We start from the raw sequence: 15916 nt of genomic DNA, 5'->3' as shown, positions 1-15916 counted from the left end.
CTTTTGTCGGCGACACGGACAGAGATGCCAGTTCCCTATAAGACCTCTTGTGTTAGCCTTCTTATCTAAAGAAACCAAAAACAAGAAGAAAAAAAAATACAAAGCTCCATAGCTCTAAAATGACTAGGAGACCCAAAGCTCCATAGCCCTAAAAGGACTAAGAGAACAAAAACTCCATAGCCCTAAAAGGACTAAGAGAACAAAAACTCCATAACCCTAAAAGGACAAGGATAACAAAAACTCCACTGGATTTAAGCTAGAGAAAAAACAAAAAACTCCATAACCCTAAAAGGACTAAGAGGGATGCACTATCGGGGGGAGGAAGGCGTGGAGCCTCATTCATCCAACAACTCTCTTCTTCTTCTTCTTCTTTTTTTTTTTTCCCTAGGTCCGGCTCTCCTTTTATACCAATTAGGATTTTTTTTTTTTTTTTTTTTCCTTTCAGAGACTGCTATGAAAATTTATTTAAAATACATTACGTCAATCGATATGAAATAAATATAATAAATAAGCGTAAAGTATAACATTATTATTTTATTAAGATTACTTGGAGTTGCTCTTACTTTTATGTATAATATATGATTGTTGTGAGTCCCATAGTTGTACTTAGTTTGTTAACATGGGGTCAAAGTTCCAATTCGATCCAACATGAAACATGCCTTCCGTAATAAACTATCTTACATAAGAAATGACTTTGGATTTTTCATTTTTTGGCAAGACGTATATTGTTGCACATGGTAAGAGTCCAAGAGATATCTAACACGTCATAAAGATGCCACCATGAATCACTTGCCTCAAAGTTTGAGTAAATTTACATGGAATAAGATTTGGTCCAATATTTAGGGTATTGCATAAGTGCAATATTTACCGTTATTTATTTTAAATAATCAATTTATATCGTGATAAAAAAAAATAAAAAAAAATAATTAGACAACTTAATTTATATATTTATTTATTTTTGAACCATTATAAGAGTAACTTATAATATATATCAGAATTACCTTTGTAACTAGAAGCGGTGGTTCAGCAATTCCAACTGTCATTCATGCAAGCCACCATTCTTTCTAATTTTTATTGTCGTTGAAATAAACGACAAAAAAAGAATATGTTAGTTTTGTTTGTGAATGTGTATTAAGAGTTTTTTTTTTTTGGTTTAAAAAGATATTTTGATGTTTTAAAGTGTTTGCTAATTTTTTTATATTGAGAAGAAAAAATAGAAAACAATGATTTTAACAAAATTAGCATTGAATTCTCTTTTTGTTTTTGTTTTTAATAGATAAATAGCATTGAATTCTCAAAATAACCGAAAGCAAATTGCATGGCAAATTGGCAACTGATAGGATAGGAGGGCCAGACCGTGGACGGAAACGTAGGGCCCACAACCCATTGGGCGGTGACGGATCTGCCTCCGTCCTGTCTGTCCCAACAAATCGAACGTTGTACACGCCGCTTACGCCCCCCGAAAAGACTTTCCCAAACGAGAGCGAAGGAGGAAAAAGAGATCAGGATCGTGCAGATCTCGCCACGTGGAACCCACAAATATAATCGGATGCAAACCTATTTATATTCCACCCTTTATTCTGCTTTTCTCGTCCGCCTCTCTCTCTCTCTCTCTCTCGCTCGCCGTTCTCTTTCTCTCTCCCCATCTCGCTCACTCTCAGACACCGCGCAAATCCTACGCCTCTCTCAAATCCACAAAACCTAGAATTTGATTTCCATGCTTCGTTCGGATCTTTGGTGCTGAAGTTTCTCTCCGAGTTTTTCCCGAGAAAATCACCGATTCGGTAGTTCGGAGAATCGGAGCTTTGGGAGATTCGGAAATGGCGGCTTCGACGACGAGCACCGTCTACATTCAGGTCATCGAGGACGTCATCAACAAGGTCCGCGAAGAGTTCGTCAACAACGGAGGACCAGGAGAGGATGTTCTCAAGGAGCTTCAAGGAGTAATTATCAGTTTTTTTTTTTTTTTTCAATAATAATTTTGTATTCATTTTTTTTTCGTTTTCGGTGCTATTAGGGTTATATTACAGGGAATTTTTTATATGGAGTGATTAGTTCTTCATTTTTTAAGGGATCGGTGGGGGGTTTGAGCAAATTGATGTGGGTTCGATCTGGTCATTTCTAGGGTTTTGAGATTTTCCCTATACATAGGGTTAAATTGTCCTTTTGGGAAGCTATTTTGAGCTTTCTGTTAGCTTATATATTTGGTGCTTGAGTTGGGTTTAGCTGATTTGTTATGGGAAATTTGTAGACATGGGAGGCGAAAATGATTCAAGCTGGTGTAGTAATTGGTCCGATAGAGCGAACTGGCGGTCCCAAGCCCACACCTGGGGGTTCTGTCCCCGTTCACGATCTTAATGTGCCGTACGAAGGGACCGAGGAGTATGAAACTCCCACTGCTGAGATGCTCTTTCCTCCAGTGAGTTTGTGCTTTTTTCTTTCACTGAAACTATCTCTGTCTAGTTTTCAAATTTTATAGTAAGTTATGAGTTCAATTAGTGGAGAGTTAATGTGGTTTACTTTGAAATGTAGACGCCTTTACAGACTCCCATTCAAACACCCTTACCGGGAACTGCAGACAGCTCGATGTATAACATTCCTACTGGACCTAGTGACTATCCCACTCCTGGAAGTGATACTAGTGGTGGTGGGGGCGGCAACAATAATGAGGCGAAAGCTGGAAGACCTAGCCCCTTCATGGTAAACATTACATTACTGGCACCATTTTGTTTGTTAGTTTCAATTGTGAAAGCCTTAATGCTTAATAATTAATTCATAGTAGAAGTGTCTATAGCTGTTTTCATTTATAAACTGGCATTAGTGTAGTGGGGGACTAGTATCCTTAGCTGGTTTGTAAGTTGCCTAAGGATGCTAAATAGGTTATAGTTCTATTTGGTGGTTTTAAAAGGTAGCTTATAATAATCCTCTTTATTCTTGTTGCAGCAACCTCCTTCTACTTGGATGAGCCAAAGGCCCCCACTTGATGTTAATGTTGGTAAGTTTGTTATAAAATAATCTCATAGGTGTTTGTCTATTATTTATTAATCCTTAGTGTTGTACTTGTGTAGCTTATGTGGAAGGGCGGGATGAGTTGGACAGAGGAACCCCTCATCAGCCCACGACACAGGTAATCCCTGTTGTTACTTCATATTGCAGAAGAAAAAGTCATAGTTAAAGAGTTCTGGATTACTAAGGTGTATAAACCTCCTTTTTGGAATGTGTTCTTTGAATCTCTTTTTGTATAGGATGTACAACATAATGCTAGTACCATATTTTATGTGTTGTCTTATTGTTCGAGAAAAATTCAGGACTTCTTCACGCTGAATGCTGGGAAGCGAAAACGTGAAGATTTTGCTTCACAATATCACCCTGGTGGATTCATACCTCAGCAAGATGGAGCTGGGGATGCTGCCTTCGAGGTGTTTGAGATTGAGGTTTGTCCTCTCCTTTTTTTTTTTTTATTTGTTGGATGAATAAGATTTTGAATGCTTTTCTTCTTTTGGATAAATTTGGGTTGAATTAAGTATTTTAAACGGTTTATTTCTCTTGATGACTTTGCTTTTGCTTACCTGAATTTTGGATTGTGATTTAATAGTGTGAACCTTTGTGGACTCTTCCTTGGACTGGGAGATTGGTTTAAGAAGGTAAATTGGGGTTCTGTTGTATTTTTGACGTTGAAATTTCGTATAATTGGTTGGAAGTTCTTTAGTATGTTTAGAGTTGACCAAGGATCCTTTAAAAGGGTACAGAGCTGGACATAATATGTAATATTAATGTCCATATATTGAGGACAATGTCAGATTAAATGAAGTCAAATAGTTGAAGTGGTTTGGAATTCTACTTACCTTAGGTGTTAGATGAGGTGGAGGTACTGCAAATTGGAGAAAGTAAGGTAAAATCATCAGAAATAGGGTTAGTGGAGAGGGTAGTTGAAGTATTATGATATGACTAGTGTCAGCTGCATGGCTTGAAAAAAAAGGAAAAAAAGTAGGCATTTGCTTGCAATTGCTTCCATGCCATTTCCTGGAAGGATAGGAACTCTTCTCCTATACCACTGTTCCCGGATAGTTGAACTTGGTTTGTCCAATTCTTAGGGAGAAGGGTCCATCAGAATGAATGGAAAGATGGAAAGCTATGACCTGTTTAGTTGTGGTTTTCACTAGGTTGTATATAATTCAGTGGTCTGTCAGATGACTTTCCTACTAACTGTTTCCTGCCTAGTCAAAGCTTGCCTTACAAAGCACAAGTTGATATCCCCCTTGCAGGACATGGTTGAAGGTGGTGTTGATCTTTCTAAAGGCTTTATTGGGTTTTATTTTAAGCTGTTATTCTGGGATTGGCTAATTTAGTTGGAACTTGAAATAATCCAGGACTTTTTGGCCTTTTTTTTTTTTTTTTTTTTTTCTGTTGTCCTATAAACAGTTCGAGCTTATCTTAGATCTTGTTAACTTTATAGATTTTAGGCACCTTTAGGGTGGTAGCTTTTCTTGTATACCTTTTGTGTAAGAGGGCATTGCCTCTTCTCTTTAATAAATTATTATTCATCAAAAAAGAAAGAAAGAAAAAAAGGAATCAATTCAAGCTTGATGATGTTTTCTAGTGTTTGGCTAATTAGTTGGATCTCAATGTTTTCTTTTGTGATAGTCATAGGGATTGAATCAGTTAAGCTTTTGAAAACTAAGGGGCGCCTTACGCTTTTTTAATTAGATTGGTTTCTTACTTCTCAAAAAAAAAAAAAAAAGCTTTTGAAAAATTGTTTTTGAGGGAAAGGAAATTGTAGATATACTTTTTGTATTGGTCTTGAATAAATATACTTGGTGGGGCCTCAATTTTTATAGCTAGATAATATTGGGTCCAATCTAAGATAAGCCTTTTTCTCCACTTTATATTGCAGAAAGTGAGGACATTTATTGTTGTAATATATAACTTTTCATGACTGTATTTATAGGATTTTGATTTTAGTTAGAAAAGAGGACCCTTCTATAATGGCATCACTTTTGTAATCTCAGAATTCATTTTCCGGTGTATGGCATGCTCTCTTATTGATTTCATGCAGTATTAGATTCATTTAATTGTAACCTTTCAGGTAAGCGGAGGCAGCACTTCTCTGGGTGGACATGGAATACTCACCACTGCAAATAAAGAGGCTCTGGCACATGAGGCAAGGCCATGTTCAAAGATTCCTCAACTTGATGGACCGATTCCTGATCCTTATGATGATGTCCTCTCTACTCCCAATGTAAGTATGGTTCTGCAATTTGTAAGACAGTATGCAAACAAATACTTTGCTTTTATTGTTTTATTTTCCCTCCCTTGTATATAGATATGTATGTATCTGGCATGCATACCAACTTCGCCCTAGTATACTTCCATTTGATATCAGTTACTGATATCCTAGCCTAATGTTTGGTATCATGAGTAAAACCTTATGTTTGAGGCATTTTCACTGAATTGCCTGTAGAGGCCGATCTTGTGATCTGACTGAGGACTTATCTGCCTTGCGTATTCTTAGAAATCCTTCATGTTTCTTTTGCTTTAAAAGTGGATCGATTGATTGATCACAGTCATGTGGGCTCTTTATCTAAATGTGGGTGGGTGGGTTGTCACCTGTTCATTTTTATGTGGAAGTTGCATTTGTGCGTTTCATCAATAGGCCATTGATCCATATCTTACTGGTTGCTGGGAAGGAGGGGAAAGATTATTTTTGCCAATGAAACTCTGGCTCAAATGGCACCTCCTCTCCCTCTAAGAATAGGGAGGTGAGGTCACAGGTTTAGAATCCACTGGTTGCATGTGTAACCTATCAATTAAAAAAAGATTGCTTTTTCTCCCTCTATCTTGGCCAACAAACGAATCATTGGGCTACAAAGTGCCATAATATTTGATTGCTTGTAAAGGGAGTTGGCTCCATATTGGACCTCAGGGAGTGTAGTGCTTCATGGATTTGATCATGTATAGAATAAGAATTTCCAATTGATTGATGACAGCCTAAAATGCATATTCTCAGCATTGTCAGCTGAAAAATTTATAGTCAGTTTTTCAGAAGTTGGGATAAATGGATAGAGTTCAGTGTGTAGGTAGGCTGAAACTTTGTATATTTATTCTTCAACACATTATATCGTTGGACAGCTGCTTATGTTGCTTTTGATTAGTTATCATGATTTTTTTGTTCTTTTTGCTCCTACTACCTAGGTGGCTTCGCTTATATATTTCATGTGTACATGGGGTGCCTTACGCTTTTAATGATGTCTCGATTAATTATTGAAAAAAAAAGGGTAGGCCGGAACTTTGACAGATTGATTGGATGGTTTAAATTTTCCCAAGTATCTTGGGTGCTACTATCAAAAAAACAGAAAAGAAAAAAAGAAAGAAAGAAAAAATATTGGGTGCTTGATCTCTTTTCTTTCTCCCCTCCCCTCCCATTCTACAGATATACAATTATCAAGGAGTTTTCAATGAAGACTACAACATAGCCAACACACCAGCTCCTAATGGTAAAACTTGTGAATATGTGCGATAAAGATTATGATTAAAAGTTTGAAATGGTTAAAATTGGTGTGGCATAAGTTTGTCTCTCTAAAGTTGTAGCTGCCTTTTTTTTTTTTTTCCCCAGACATACCAGCAGGTACTCCTGCTGTAGTTGTTCAAAATGATGTTGCAGAGGATGATGACGATGAGCCCCCACTGAATGAGAATGATGATGATGATTTAGATGATGTAGACGAAGTAGAGGAACAAAACACACAGCATTTGGTTTTGGCTCAGTTTGATAAGGTAACTCTCTGTGCGTGTGTGAGATCATGCATAATAGATACGTAAAACATATTGGGCTACTATATTTACTTTTCTGACTATTATAATACATTTGGGTGGGTAGGTGACGCGTACCAAGAGCAGGTGGAAATGCTCGCTGAAGGATGGCATTATGCACATAAACAATAAAGACATTCTCTTTAACAAGGTTAGTTTTCCTCTAATGATTGATGGGAATTCTATTGTGCTTTCTGTTTTTATCCTGTACTGGACCCTAGCTCAAAAGTTTTCATTGGAATGCTCTGCAGGCAACAGGAGAATTCGACTTCTGATTTTATTGGAGAGTATCTATTCTGCCATTTTCTGGCAGTTGCTCTTGCAGAGCAAATGCAGAGGGATCATTGGGTGTTTAGTAATTTTTCCTTAATTATTATTATTAATTGAGAGCTTGAAGAAAGAGAGAGATGCTTGATACTTTTTAAGACTGGGATGGGATGGATGTTGGCCTGTTGTACATAAAGCAAATGAGCTTTTTCGGCCTTTAAATGGATGGCACTTGAGGCATTTGCAGAAGTTTTACCATTTCTCTAATGGAATATGTAGTTCCATCAACTCTGTATACTTGACCATTTTGGTTAATCTACCAATTGCAGTCTGTTTATTTATAGTTTTGTTGACACCCCCCAGCTTGCAGCCAAGTCACGTATAAAGGGGGGAAGACCTAGAGGTTTCACTTGGCCATTTGTATTTATTTATAGAGTAATGCTAAATATTATACCCTTGTTCCATTGTGCTGATGTGTCGGGGGGGGGGGCAATCAGATTTTATATATATATATATAACGAGGGCTAATTTAAGGGCTTATGAATACTTCAATGTCAACCGAGTAGAGTAGAGTGTAGTATATAGCATTACTTTTATTTTTGTGTAACGCTTTTCTTCACTAAATTTTATGCCAGGTTCATATTGACTAACGTGGCAAGTAGCTTCTCATGTGTGAAAATCTAGTGTGAACTGTGAAGAGTAAGGTCACTCTATTTCTATTATTGAACCGTCAAATTTGAATATCAAACCCATCCCCCTGACCCTTCCACCGTGGTCCTCTGTATATTTTCCCAGTTCATAATATTGACTATTTTTTTTTTTTTTTTTTTTTTTTAAATCAAAATTAGATCTGGGCTCTCTAGAGCCCACAGTTGTGTTTTAGATGACAGCAGCCTGAAGGATCTTAATTTTTATTTGATTGGTTTCTTGTGCAAGGCTATTTGGGGAAGAGAAATGATATAAATATATCTCTTATATATTTCTTACAATTTCATTTTTCAATTCCCTACATTGGGTCTCATAAATTTAATGGTGAATTTAAAACTTGTTTATATAAAAATATATAGGAGATGTATGTGGATCTTTTCTCCTCGAAGAAAGTTTCTGTGTAAACATGCATCACCAAAGCATTTGCATCTCGATCATGTTAAAAATATTTTCCGTAGTTACAAAGAAAAAACAAAAAAACTCGTCAGAAACGTATTTGATTATTTATTTCTGAAGTTCTCTGTAACTGGTTTTGTCATAGAAAGCGACCAAAAGAAGAGGACAAAAAACAAAGAAGAAAGGGTTTTTGTTAGAAAGAGATATACATTAAAGAGAGAAATAAAAACGTACAAGCTATCACATATTGACATCATTTGACACATTTGCAGAAATCAATGATGACAAGAATTCCGTCTTCAAGAAAATGCAATAAAACAAGCAGAAAGATGGTGGATACTGGATAGGGAGGAAAGGATCCCTATTTGTAGACACCGGCAACAAAACTGACAAAACCTACCATGACAAAAAAAATACTCGATCAGAAAGAAACATTCAATATACAGCTGCGGCACCAAAATGTCACTGCACATTGTCCACCAGCACGCATTGTGATTGAAGGCGAGTAAGCAGGTTTGGGGGCTCGGTGAAGGCAGCCACAGCCGGATGTTTCCACCCACCAGCTGGTGAGTCCAGACTTCTCTTCTCCCCATTGCCGCTCTCCAACAATCTCTTTTCTACCGTCTCCGAAAATGGTTCTGGGGATAGAACGAGCGGCGATAGCAAAGGAATTGCCTTCGGAGTTTCACCGGAGGCAGAGAATGGGCCGGTGGTGGCAGCAGCAGCGACGGCAATCTTATCAAGCTGAAGAGATGCCGGAGCGTGCTTCTGTAGCCTGGTGGGGGCCTTCCCCACTTTGGCTTTGGCTTCTTTCTGATCCATCGATCGGTTGATTAGGAGATGATGTGAAACTTGTCACAAGTTTTGGTATGATCTCTGGCGGCACCCACAAGAATATAATCACTCTCAGATTGGCTTGGGTTGAAGAAAGGCATGTGGTGGGATAAGAATAAGAAGCTAAAAAGAGAGCGTGGAAAATTACGACCTTTTCTTCTTGAGTAAGCGTAAACAAAGGGGTCGGTTAAAAAGTCAGAAACGGAAAAAAAAAAAAAAAAAATCAATTTTGAATGGTAGGTAAAAAGTAACGGTCATATATATGCTTATTTTTACAAGGGCATTGTGTTTCCGCAAATTGTATGGACAATAGTTTTTATAGGGGTTTATATTTTCTAAGACAAAGACAGTCGTGTAACCAGAGCTTATAGAACAATTCGGTGGTATATATTGGAAAGCAATTCGGTGAATCACGGCTTATTCATTCTCCAATCAAAATCCATGTGAGTGTCGGCGGGTTCCGTACGTGTGGTGAGGAAACAAGAAAAACAAACTTAGTTATATAGGAGATTCGAGAAGTGTGACACGGCTTGAATTTTTGGGTGGTGTCTACTTCAAATCTTAACTTTTGGGCGTGTATACTTAAAAGCATTTTGGATTGCTTTTTAATGGTCAGGGACTCAGGTCCATTTTAAATTTTTTTGGCCCAAAAATAAAAGGGGGGATATCATGAGTCATGACCCTACGAGAAGTCAAAATACTCGACCGTCGCCGAATTGCCACCGACTTTAAGTGACCAGTAGACGGAATAAAACTATGGTTTTGGCATCGATTCGGTTCGGTAGGAGGTAGATATTTTTTTAGGCGGTTAACCGAACTGATTCAAACGAGCTGTGTTTTATTCAACCGATTTAAAATGAAACGACGTCATTTTGAATATAGAGCACTTGTTTAACAAAAAAAAAAAAAAAACCATTTTGGCCCATAAAAAAAGTCTTGGCCCGATATAAAAAACTCACGGTTAATCGATTAGCGACAGACATGTAACCGAATTAACTAAAATAGTCGAAAATTGTTATCGTCGATATAAAGTTGGTTAATTAACCGACTTAACCGAGTGTAACGTTTTGGTGGATAAAAATGCCCTTATTGTCACCGATTTAACCGATACCCAACATTAGTCTATGCTAGCCCCTCTGAGTCCATCTTTAGTAATAGACACATATTTTTATAAAGAGTAATACTAGAAATTACATTTTTATTTTACAACTATTATACAATACTGATGTAATAGTCCTATTAACCTTTAAATAAGTCTTTATTTTAAAAAATTAGTTGAGACTACGATATCAACATTATATAATAAACATAAAATATAATATAATATATAGCATTACTTTTTATGAAATATGAATTATCAATCAATTTGTAATATCCAAGCATTTCCCTTTTTCTTAGCAATGATTATTTACTTCCAAAACAAGTGAGCTGTACCTTTCCAAATTTATGGTCCAAATTAAATAAAAATTGATTAAGAGTAATGTTACATATCACTCTTGTATTTTTTTTTGTGCTTTTAAAATTGATGTGGCTCTTAAAATTATCATTAAATTTATAATAGACCACTAATGAATTTTAATCCAATGATAATTTTAAGAGTCATATTAATTTTAGGAAAACAAAAGAAGGACACAAGGATAATATATAGCATTACTTTTGATTAATCGACATAAAATGCAACTTTTTCTACTTTCTAAATTAAGAGAATATTTACTCTGTACCTTGGCCAGCCATGGCAGGTCCATAAGGACCATAATGCATGCTATAACATCATCACCCATGAGAGCATGGGATGACAATCATTTGCCAAAAAATCCGATATATTCCCATCAAATTACTATCTCATTGTCAATGTATTTTTCAAACTACCAATTTTGTCAATGTCCCTTCTAAACTACCAAAAAATGTCAATGTCCCCCTAATGACAGAAATGTCATTCATAAAATTATTAAAAAAAAAAAAAACTAAAAAAAAAAATATTAAAAAATATAAAATAACAAAAAATTATTCCAAAAAAAAAAAATTACAAACTGTTTTTTTTTTTTTTTTTTTTTTTAAAAAAAATTATTAATTTTCAGTTTTTTTTTCTTTAAAAAAATTTTTCTTTTTTGTTTTTTTTTTTTTAATTTAATAAAAAAACTGGTTTTTCTTTTTCTTTCTTTTTTTTTTTTTATAAAAATAATAATAATTTTCAGTTATTTTTTCGTTTACTTTTTTTTTTAAAAAAAAAATAATAAAAAAAAAATCTTCTTTTTTCGTTTATAATTTTTTTTTTTTAATTTTTTAGTTTTAGTTTTTTTTTTTTTGAATTTATAAGGACATTTTTGTCTTATTCAAAAAAATTTATGATCATTTTTGTATTTTTGATGGTCTTAGGAGGAATATTGACATTTTTTGGTAGTTTAGGGGGGGACATTGACACAATTGATAGTTTAGGGGGTACATTGACAATAAGGTTATAGTTTAAGAGGGTTATGTGTACTTTTCCCTATTTTAATTTATAAAACTCAAAAATTTAATGGTAATTTAAAACTTGAATATACGAAGATAGGAGATGGTTATGAGAGCATCAGCAGCATACACTTAATTTATTTTTAACTTCTTTATTTAAAAATATTGTACAATAACTTCTCTGAATTTTTTTCTAAATCATTAAAATATTATTTTTTATTTATTATTTTATTATTATAAGGAGATGAAAGGGGAGAGGTGAAAAAAGAGAAATCAAGTTTATAATTATAATAATAATTAGAAATGCTACGATGCTTCTCAATAGCATTTTCGATGCTATTGGAAAGAACATTCCCGATACTTAAAAGAACCTGTAACAAATTTGCTGCGGATGATTTTATGTAATATTTTTTTTTTTGATATTTTTCTTAGATTTAGAAAAGAAAACTACCCATTGGAGTAGTGATGAGAAGCCATCGTCGGTGCCCTTTAAAACAAAAAGTCAAACTCACTCGAAGTACGAGTGACTGAGTGAGTATCAAAATTGGACCACAAAAGAATAAAGCGGGAGCCATGAACCCATTACGTACACCTTGATCATCCACTCCGGTCAAAATGACACTGCCTACTATGGCTTGCGGTGCCTCAACTCTACCTCTCTTCAACCTCAAGCTCTCACAGTCAAGCCCAACTCGCCGACCAAAGCCATCACAAGCACTCAACTCTTACACCCAAATTAGCACAAAATCATGTTCAACTTCTAACACTCATTTCAAGGCCAAATTACCTTTGCTTTCTGGCCGTCGACTCCGATTCCATGTGAGGACCCAAAATCTCCCATTTTGTTTTGTTTTTTGCTTCTATGATTTGTTGGGTGATAGTTTTTGTGTTTGTTGGGCAGGTGGGAGTACAGAAAGAGCATGCTTCTGGGGAAGAGGACGACACGGTTGCCTCTGACGCAACGTCTCAGGAGAATTTTGCTTGGTCTTCTGTGATTATGCCGTGCGTCTCTACCACTTTCTCTTCAATTCATGTGTGTTTATTTATTTATTATTATTATTTTTTTATAATAATGGGCATTAATTCTGTATTTTGGATGAATTTGATGGGTATCTAAAATCCTAAAATGGTTAGCTCTTGCATCACATGTGATAACAGTATCATTTATTTGTTATTGTTTACTTCAAGCTATGATTTTCAGGATGTATGAATGCAATCGCAAAATTAGACCTTCAACCTTGATTACCATATTGAATTACTCTGTTTTAGTTTTGGTTTGAAAGCAAGAGTAGTACTTAAAAAATTATAGAAGAGAGTAGGGTGAATCAAGAAATAATACGTGACTGAGGTTTTAGTACGAATATGTTTCTCTGAAAAGATAAACAAATCATTTCCTAAATTTAACTCTGTTCCTGCAAATTTTAGGTTTCTTTTCCCAGCCTTGGGAGGTTTGTTATTTGGGTATGACATCGGTGCCACCTCTAGTGCTACCCTCTCATTGAAGGTGCATATTTTGTTTATTGACTTCTTTGTTATATATTTAATTTGCTTTTAGTAATCTTTCTCATTGTTTTGATAACCAACGATCCATTTAGGTGTCTTATACAGCCCATTTAAGCATATACATTTTTTGTTGTTACAATGATGATTGTTAGTCACCTGAGCTCAGTGGAACAACTTGGTTCAACATTTCGGCCGTTCAGCTTGGACTTGTGGTATGGTTGGAGTATCAGAGTTACATTTCTTCTGCCATTTTTTGGGACACTTGCAGTTTGTTTTATGTTCAATCCATTCTTTTAATATTGACTTGAATACAGGTCAGTGGTTCTCTTTATGGAGCTCTTTTTGGTTCTCTTCTTGTCTACCCTATTGCAGACTTCCTTGGTATGACCTTATTTACTCTTTCCTGAAGTTTGGAGCTTTTTTATGATTTTCTTTCCAATATAATGGGTTTTCTCACAAAGGGAGGAGGCGAGAACTTATCATAGGAGCTGCGCTATATGCACTTGGTGGTCTGTTCACTGCCTATGCTCCGGGCCTTGGTGTCCTTTTAGTAGGAAGGCTGCTCTATGGCCTCGGTATTGGTTTGGTGGGCTTCTTTGAAACTCCCCCTCTTCTTTTCTGCAGTCTTAGCTGCTATTATGTACCTAGTCATACTCTAACCTTCTTATAAGTGAGTTAATTTGGCAGGCCATGCATGGGGCTCCTCTCTATATCGCAGAAACTGGCCCATCTCAGATTCGTGGAACTCTAGTATCTTTGAAGGAACTCTTCATAGTTCTGGGGATTCTGGTATTGTTTACTCTTATATTATTCTCTATGTTCACTTTCTTGTCTGAAATAAACTGAGCTTGGAAATGAAATTTTCTGCAGTTGGGTTATTTTGTTGGAAGCTTTCAGATTGGTGCAGTTGGTGGGTGGCGTTACATGTTTGGAGTTAGTGCACCAATTGCTTTAATTATGGGACTAGGCATGTGGAGTCTTCCACCATCTCCACGCTGGTTACTTCTTAGGGCCGTACAAGGTAAAGGCTCTGTACAAGATTACAAAGAGAAAGCCATTGTTGCCCTGAGCAAACTAAGGGGCCGTCGTCCTGGTGACAAATTGTCTGAGAGGAAAATAGAAGACACCTTTGTCTCATTGAAACATGCATATGCGGATCAGGAATCTGAGGGCAGTTTCTTGGAGGTCTTTCAAGGCCCAAGTTTGAAAGCCTTCCTAATTGGTGGAGGTTTGGTCCTTTTTCAACAGGTATTTCTTCCTTTTTGCTGGTATGAATTTCTCTTTAAAATCAAGTTCAAACAAGCATGTAATGAAGAAATGTGGAGTTTTTCTTGTTGGTCAGCCAGTTTACCACCTGATTGTGACAGATAACTGGGCAACCAAGTGTTCTATATTATGCAGGTCCAATACTTCAGGTACGTGATGGTTGAACTCAAATCTGTTATTTGGATAAAATGCTATTCCTTTATCTCAGTTTGCCTAGCTTAAATGATATTCTTTGTGATTCTGATATTCAAGACTGCTGGATTCTCCGCTGCCTCTGATGCTACCCGAGTTTCAGTTGTAATTGGTGTGTTCAAAGTATGTTTAATAATCTTCTCATGATGTCTTTGAACATAGGGGAAAGTGTCTCCCCGCCTTTATATCTTCTGGTAATGCTAATAATGATTCATTTGTGATTGTTTTCCTCCTTCAGTTCCTGATGACATGGATAGCTATCCTAAAAGTAGATAGTCTTGGGAGAAGACCCCTGCTAATTGGAGGTGTCAGCGGCATGGTATACATCATATGACTATCAATCTACTACGTATCATGCATTATTTAATGTTCATTTAAAAAAACATGATGAAAGCTAAACTATGGTTTTCTCTAAATTACCACAGGCTATTTCTTTATTTCTGCTTTCTGCTTATTATAAGTTTCTTGGAGGGTTCCCTTTTGTTGCTGTAGCTGCTCTTCTTCTCTATGTTGGTTGCTACCAGGTAATCATTCTCTCTTTTGGAACTATTTCTTTCGAATATAACAATGAGGAGCACTTCTATCGTGTCAAAAGATGGCTGAATTTCATTTATTTTCTAACATCCATAGAAAATTATACTTTAGAGAGCTCCAAGATTTTTAGAACTTTCTGGAAAAAAAAGAAAGAAAAATGAATGGGAAAGCAGTTAATATCTGATGAGTAGTGACAAGTTTTTCTTCCTGACACGGTTGATGGGAATTTTGATTCATTATTAGATTTCTGTTCTTTGAATGGTCTTTCAGATATCATTTGGGCCGATCAGTTGGCTTATGGTGTCGGAGATATTCCCACTTCGGACAAGAGGGCGAGGGATTAGTCTTGCAGCTCTTACTAACTTTGGTTCAAATGCGATTGTGACCTTTGCTTTCTTACCATTGAAGGTATTGATTTGCTTTTATCAATCCATTTCTTTCAAAGCTGGTATCTAATGGTTCATAGTTTTCATTCTCCTGTGATTGATTGAATATGGAGTACTGCTAAATATTGCAGGAGATTCTAGGAGCGGAAAACCTCTTCCTTCTTTTTGGGGCTATTGCTTTGTTGGCACTTCTGTTTGTATTGCTCGTTGTCCCAGAGACCAAAGGTTTGAGCTTGGAAGAGATTGAGTCCAAAATTTCAAAGTGAAAGCTCGTATCTGTCGAAATGATTAGTTGAGCTTTCAATTCGCCAAGAATTTTGGTTACTCTGTACACTTGTATCCTGGCATAGCATTGGAAGATCATCTCTTTGAAACTTCATCAACCTATATGTCTTACCATTTCATGAAAGCAATCTTGTTATTGTACATTAATGAAGCTCATCAAGATATAAGTTGCAACTACAGGTAATGGCTTTTCAGCTAGAATACTACTGGGCTTTCGTTAACTGGATTAGAATCTTGGTGGGATCTCAACAAGTCAAGTCAAGCCCTTCTGAAACTACCCACAA

At 36.1% G+C, this 15916-nt stretch overlaps 3 protein-coding genes across 3 annotated transcripts; 2 read left to right on the top strand and 1 right to left on the bottom strand.

The window, feature by feature from the left end:
• The first annotated feature begins 1571 nt into the window (after positions 1-1571).
• Positions 1572-7420, top strand: LOC133878104 (transcription initiation factor IIA large subunit-like). Its single transcript, XM_062316603.1, has 11 exons — positions 1572-1943; positions 2252-2419; positions 2533-2700; positions 2944-2995; positions 3069-3127; positions 3309-3434; positions 5087-5239; positions 6431-6494; positions 6614-6774; positions 6878-6961; positions 7062-7420. The coding sequence occupies exons 1-11, from the start codon at positions 1821-1823 to the stop codon at positions 7083-7085; spliced, it is 1182 nt and encodes a 393-aa protein (XP_062172587.1). The 5' UTR covers positions 1572-1820; the 3' UTR covers positions 7086-7420.
• Positions 7421-8349: 929 nt separating this feature from the next.
• On the bottom strand, positions 8350-9179 carry LOC133878142 (uncharacterized). The gene has a single exon (XM_062316651.1). The coding sequence runs from the start codon at positions 9001-9003 to the stop codon at positions 8644-8646; it is 360 nt and encodes a 119-aa protein (XP_062172635.1). The 5' UTR covers positions 9004-9179; the 3' UTR covers positions 8350-8643.
• A 2822-nt stretch (positions 9180-12001) lies between these two features.
• LOC133877264 (D-xylose-proton symporter-like 3, chloroplastic) lies at positions 12002-15816 on the top strand. Its single transcript, XM_062315505.1, has 14 exons — positions 12002-12285; positions 12368-12468; positions 12892-12970; positions 13122-13181; positions 13284-13350; positions 13431-13555; positions 13657-13758; positions 13840-14217; positions 14337-14384; positions 14488-14550; positions 14666-14746; positions 14853-14951; positions 15232-15369; positions 15479-15816. Exons 1-14 carry the CDS (start codon positions 12082-12084, stop codon positions 15611-15613), a joined length of 1680 nt encoding a protein of 559 aa, XP_062171489.1. The 5' UTR covers positions 12002-12081; the 3' UTR covers positions 15614-15816.
• The last annotated feature ends 100 nt before the right edge of the window (positions 15817-15916 follow it).

The sequence above is a fragment of the Alnus glutinosa genome, chromosome 9 (genome assembly GCF_958979055.1).
Source record: "Alnus glutinosa chromosome 9, dhAlnGlut1.1, whole genome shotgun sequence".
Lineage (NCBI taxonomy): Eukaryota > Viridiplantae > Streptophyta > Magnoliopsida > Fagales > Betulaceae > Alnus > Alnus glutinosa.
Note: the sequence above shows the minus strand (reverse complement) of the source record. Positions and strands in the feature narration are given on the sequence as shown.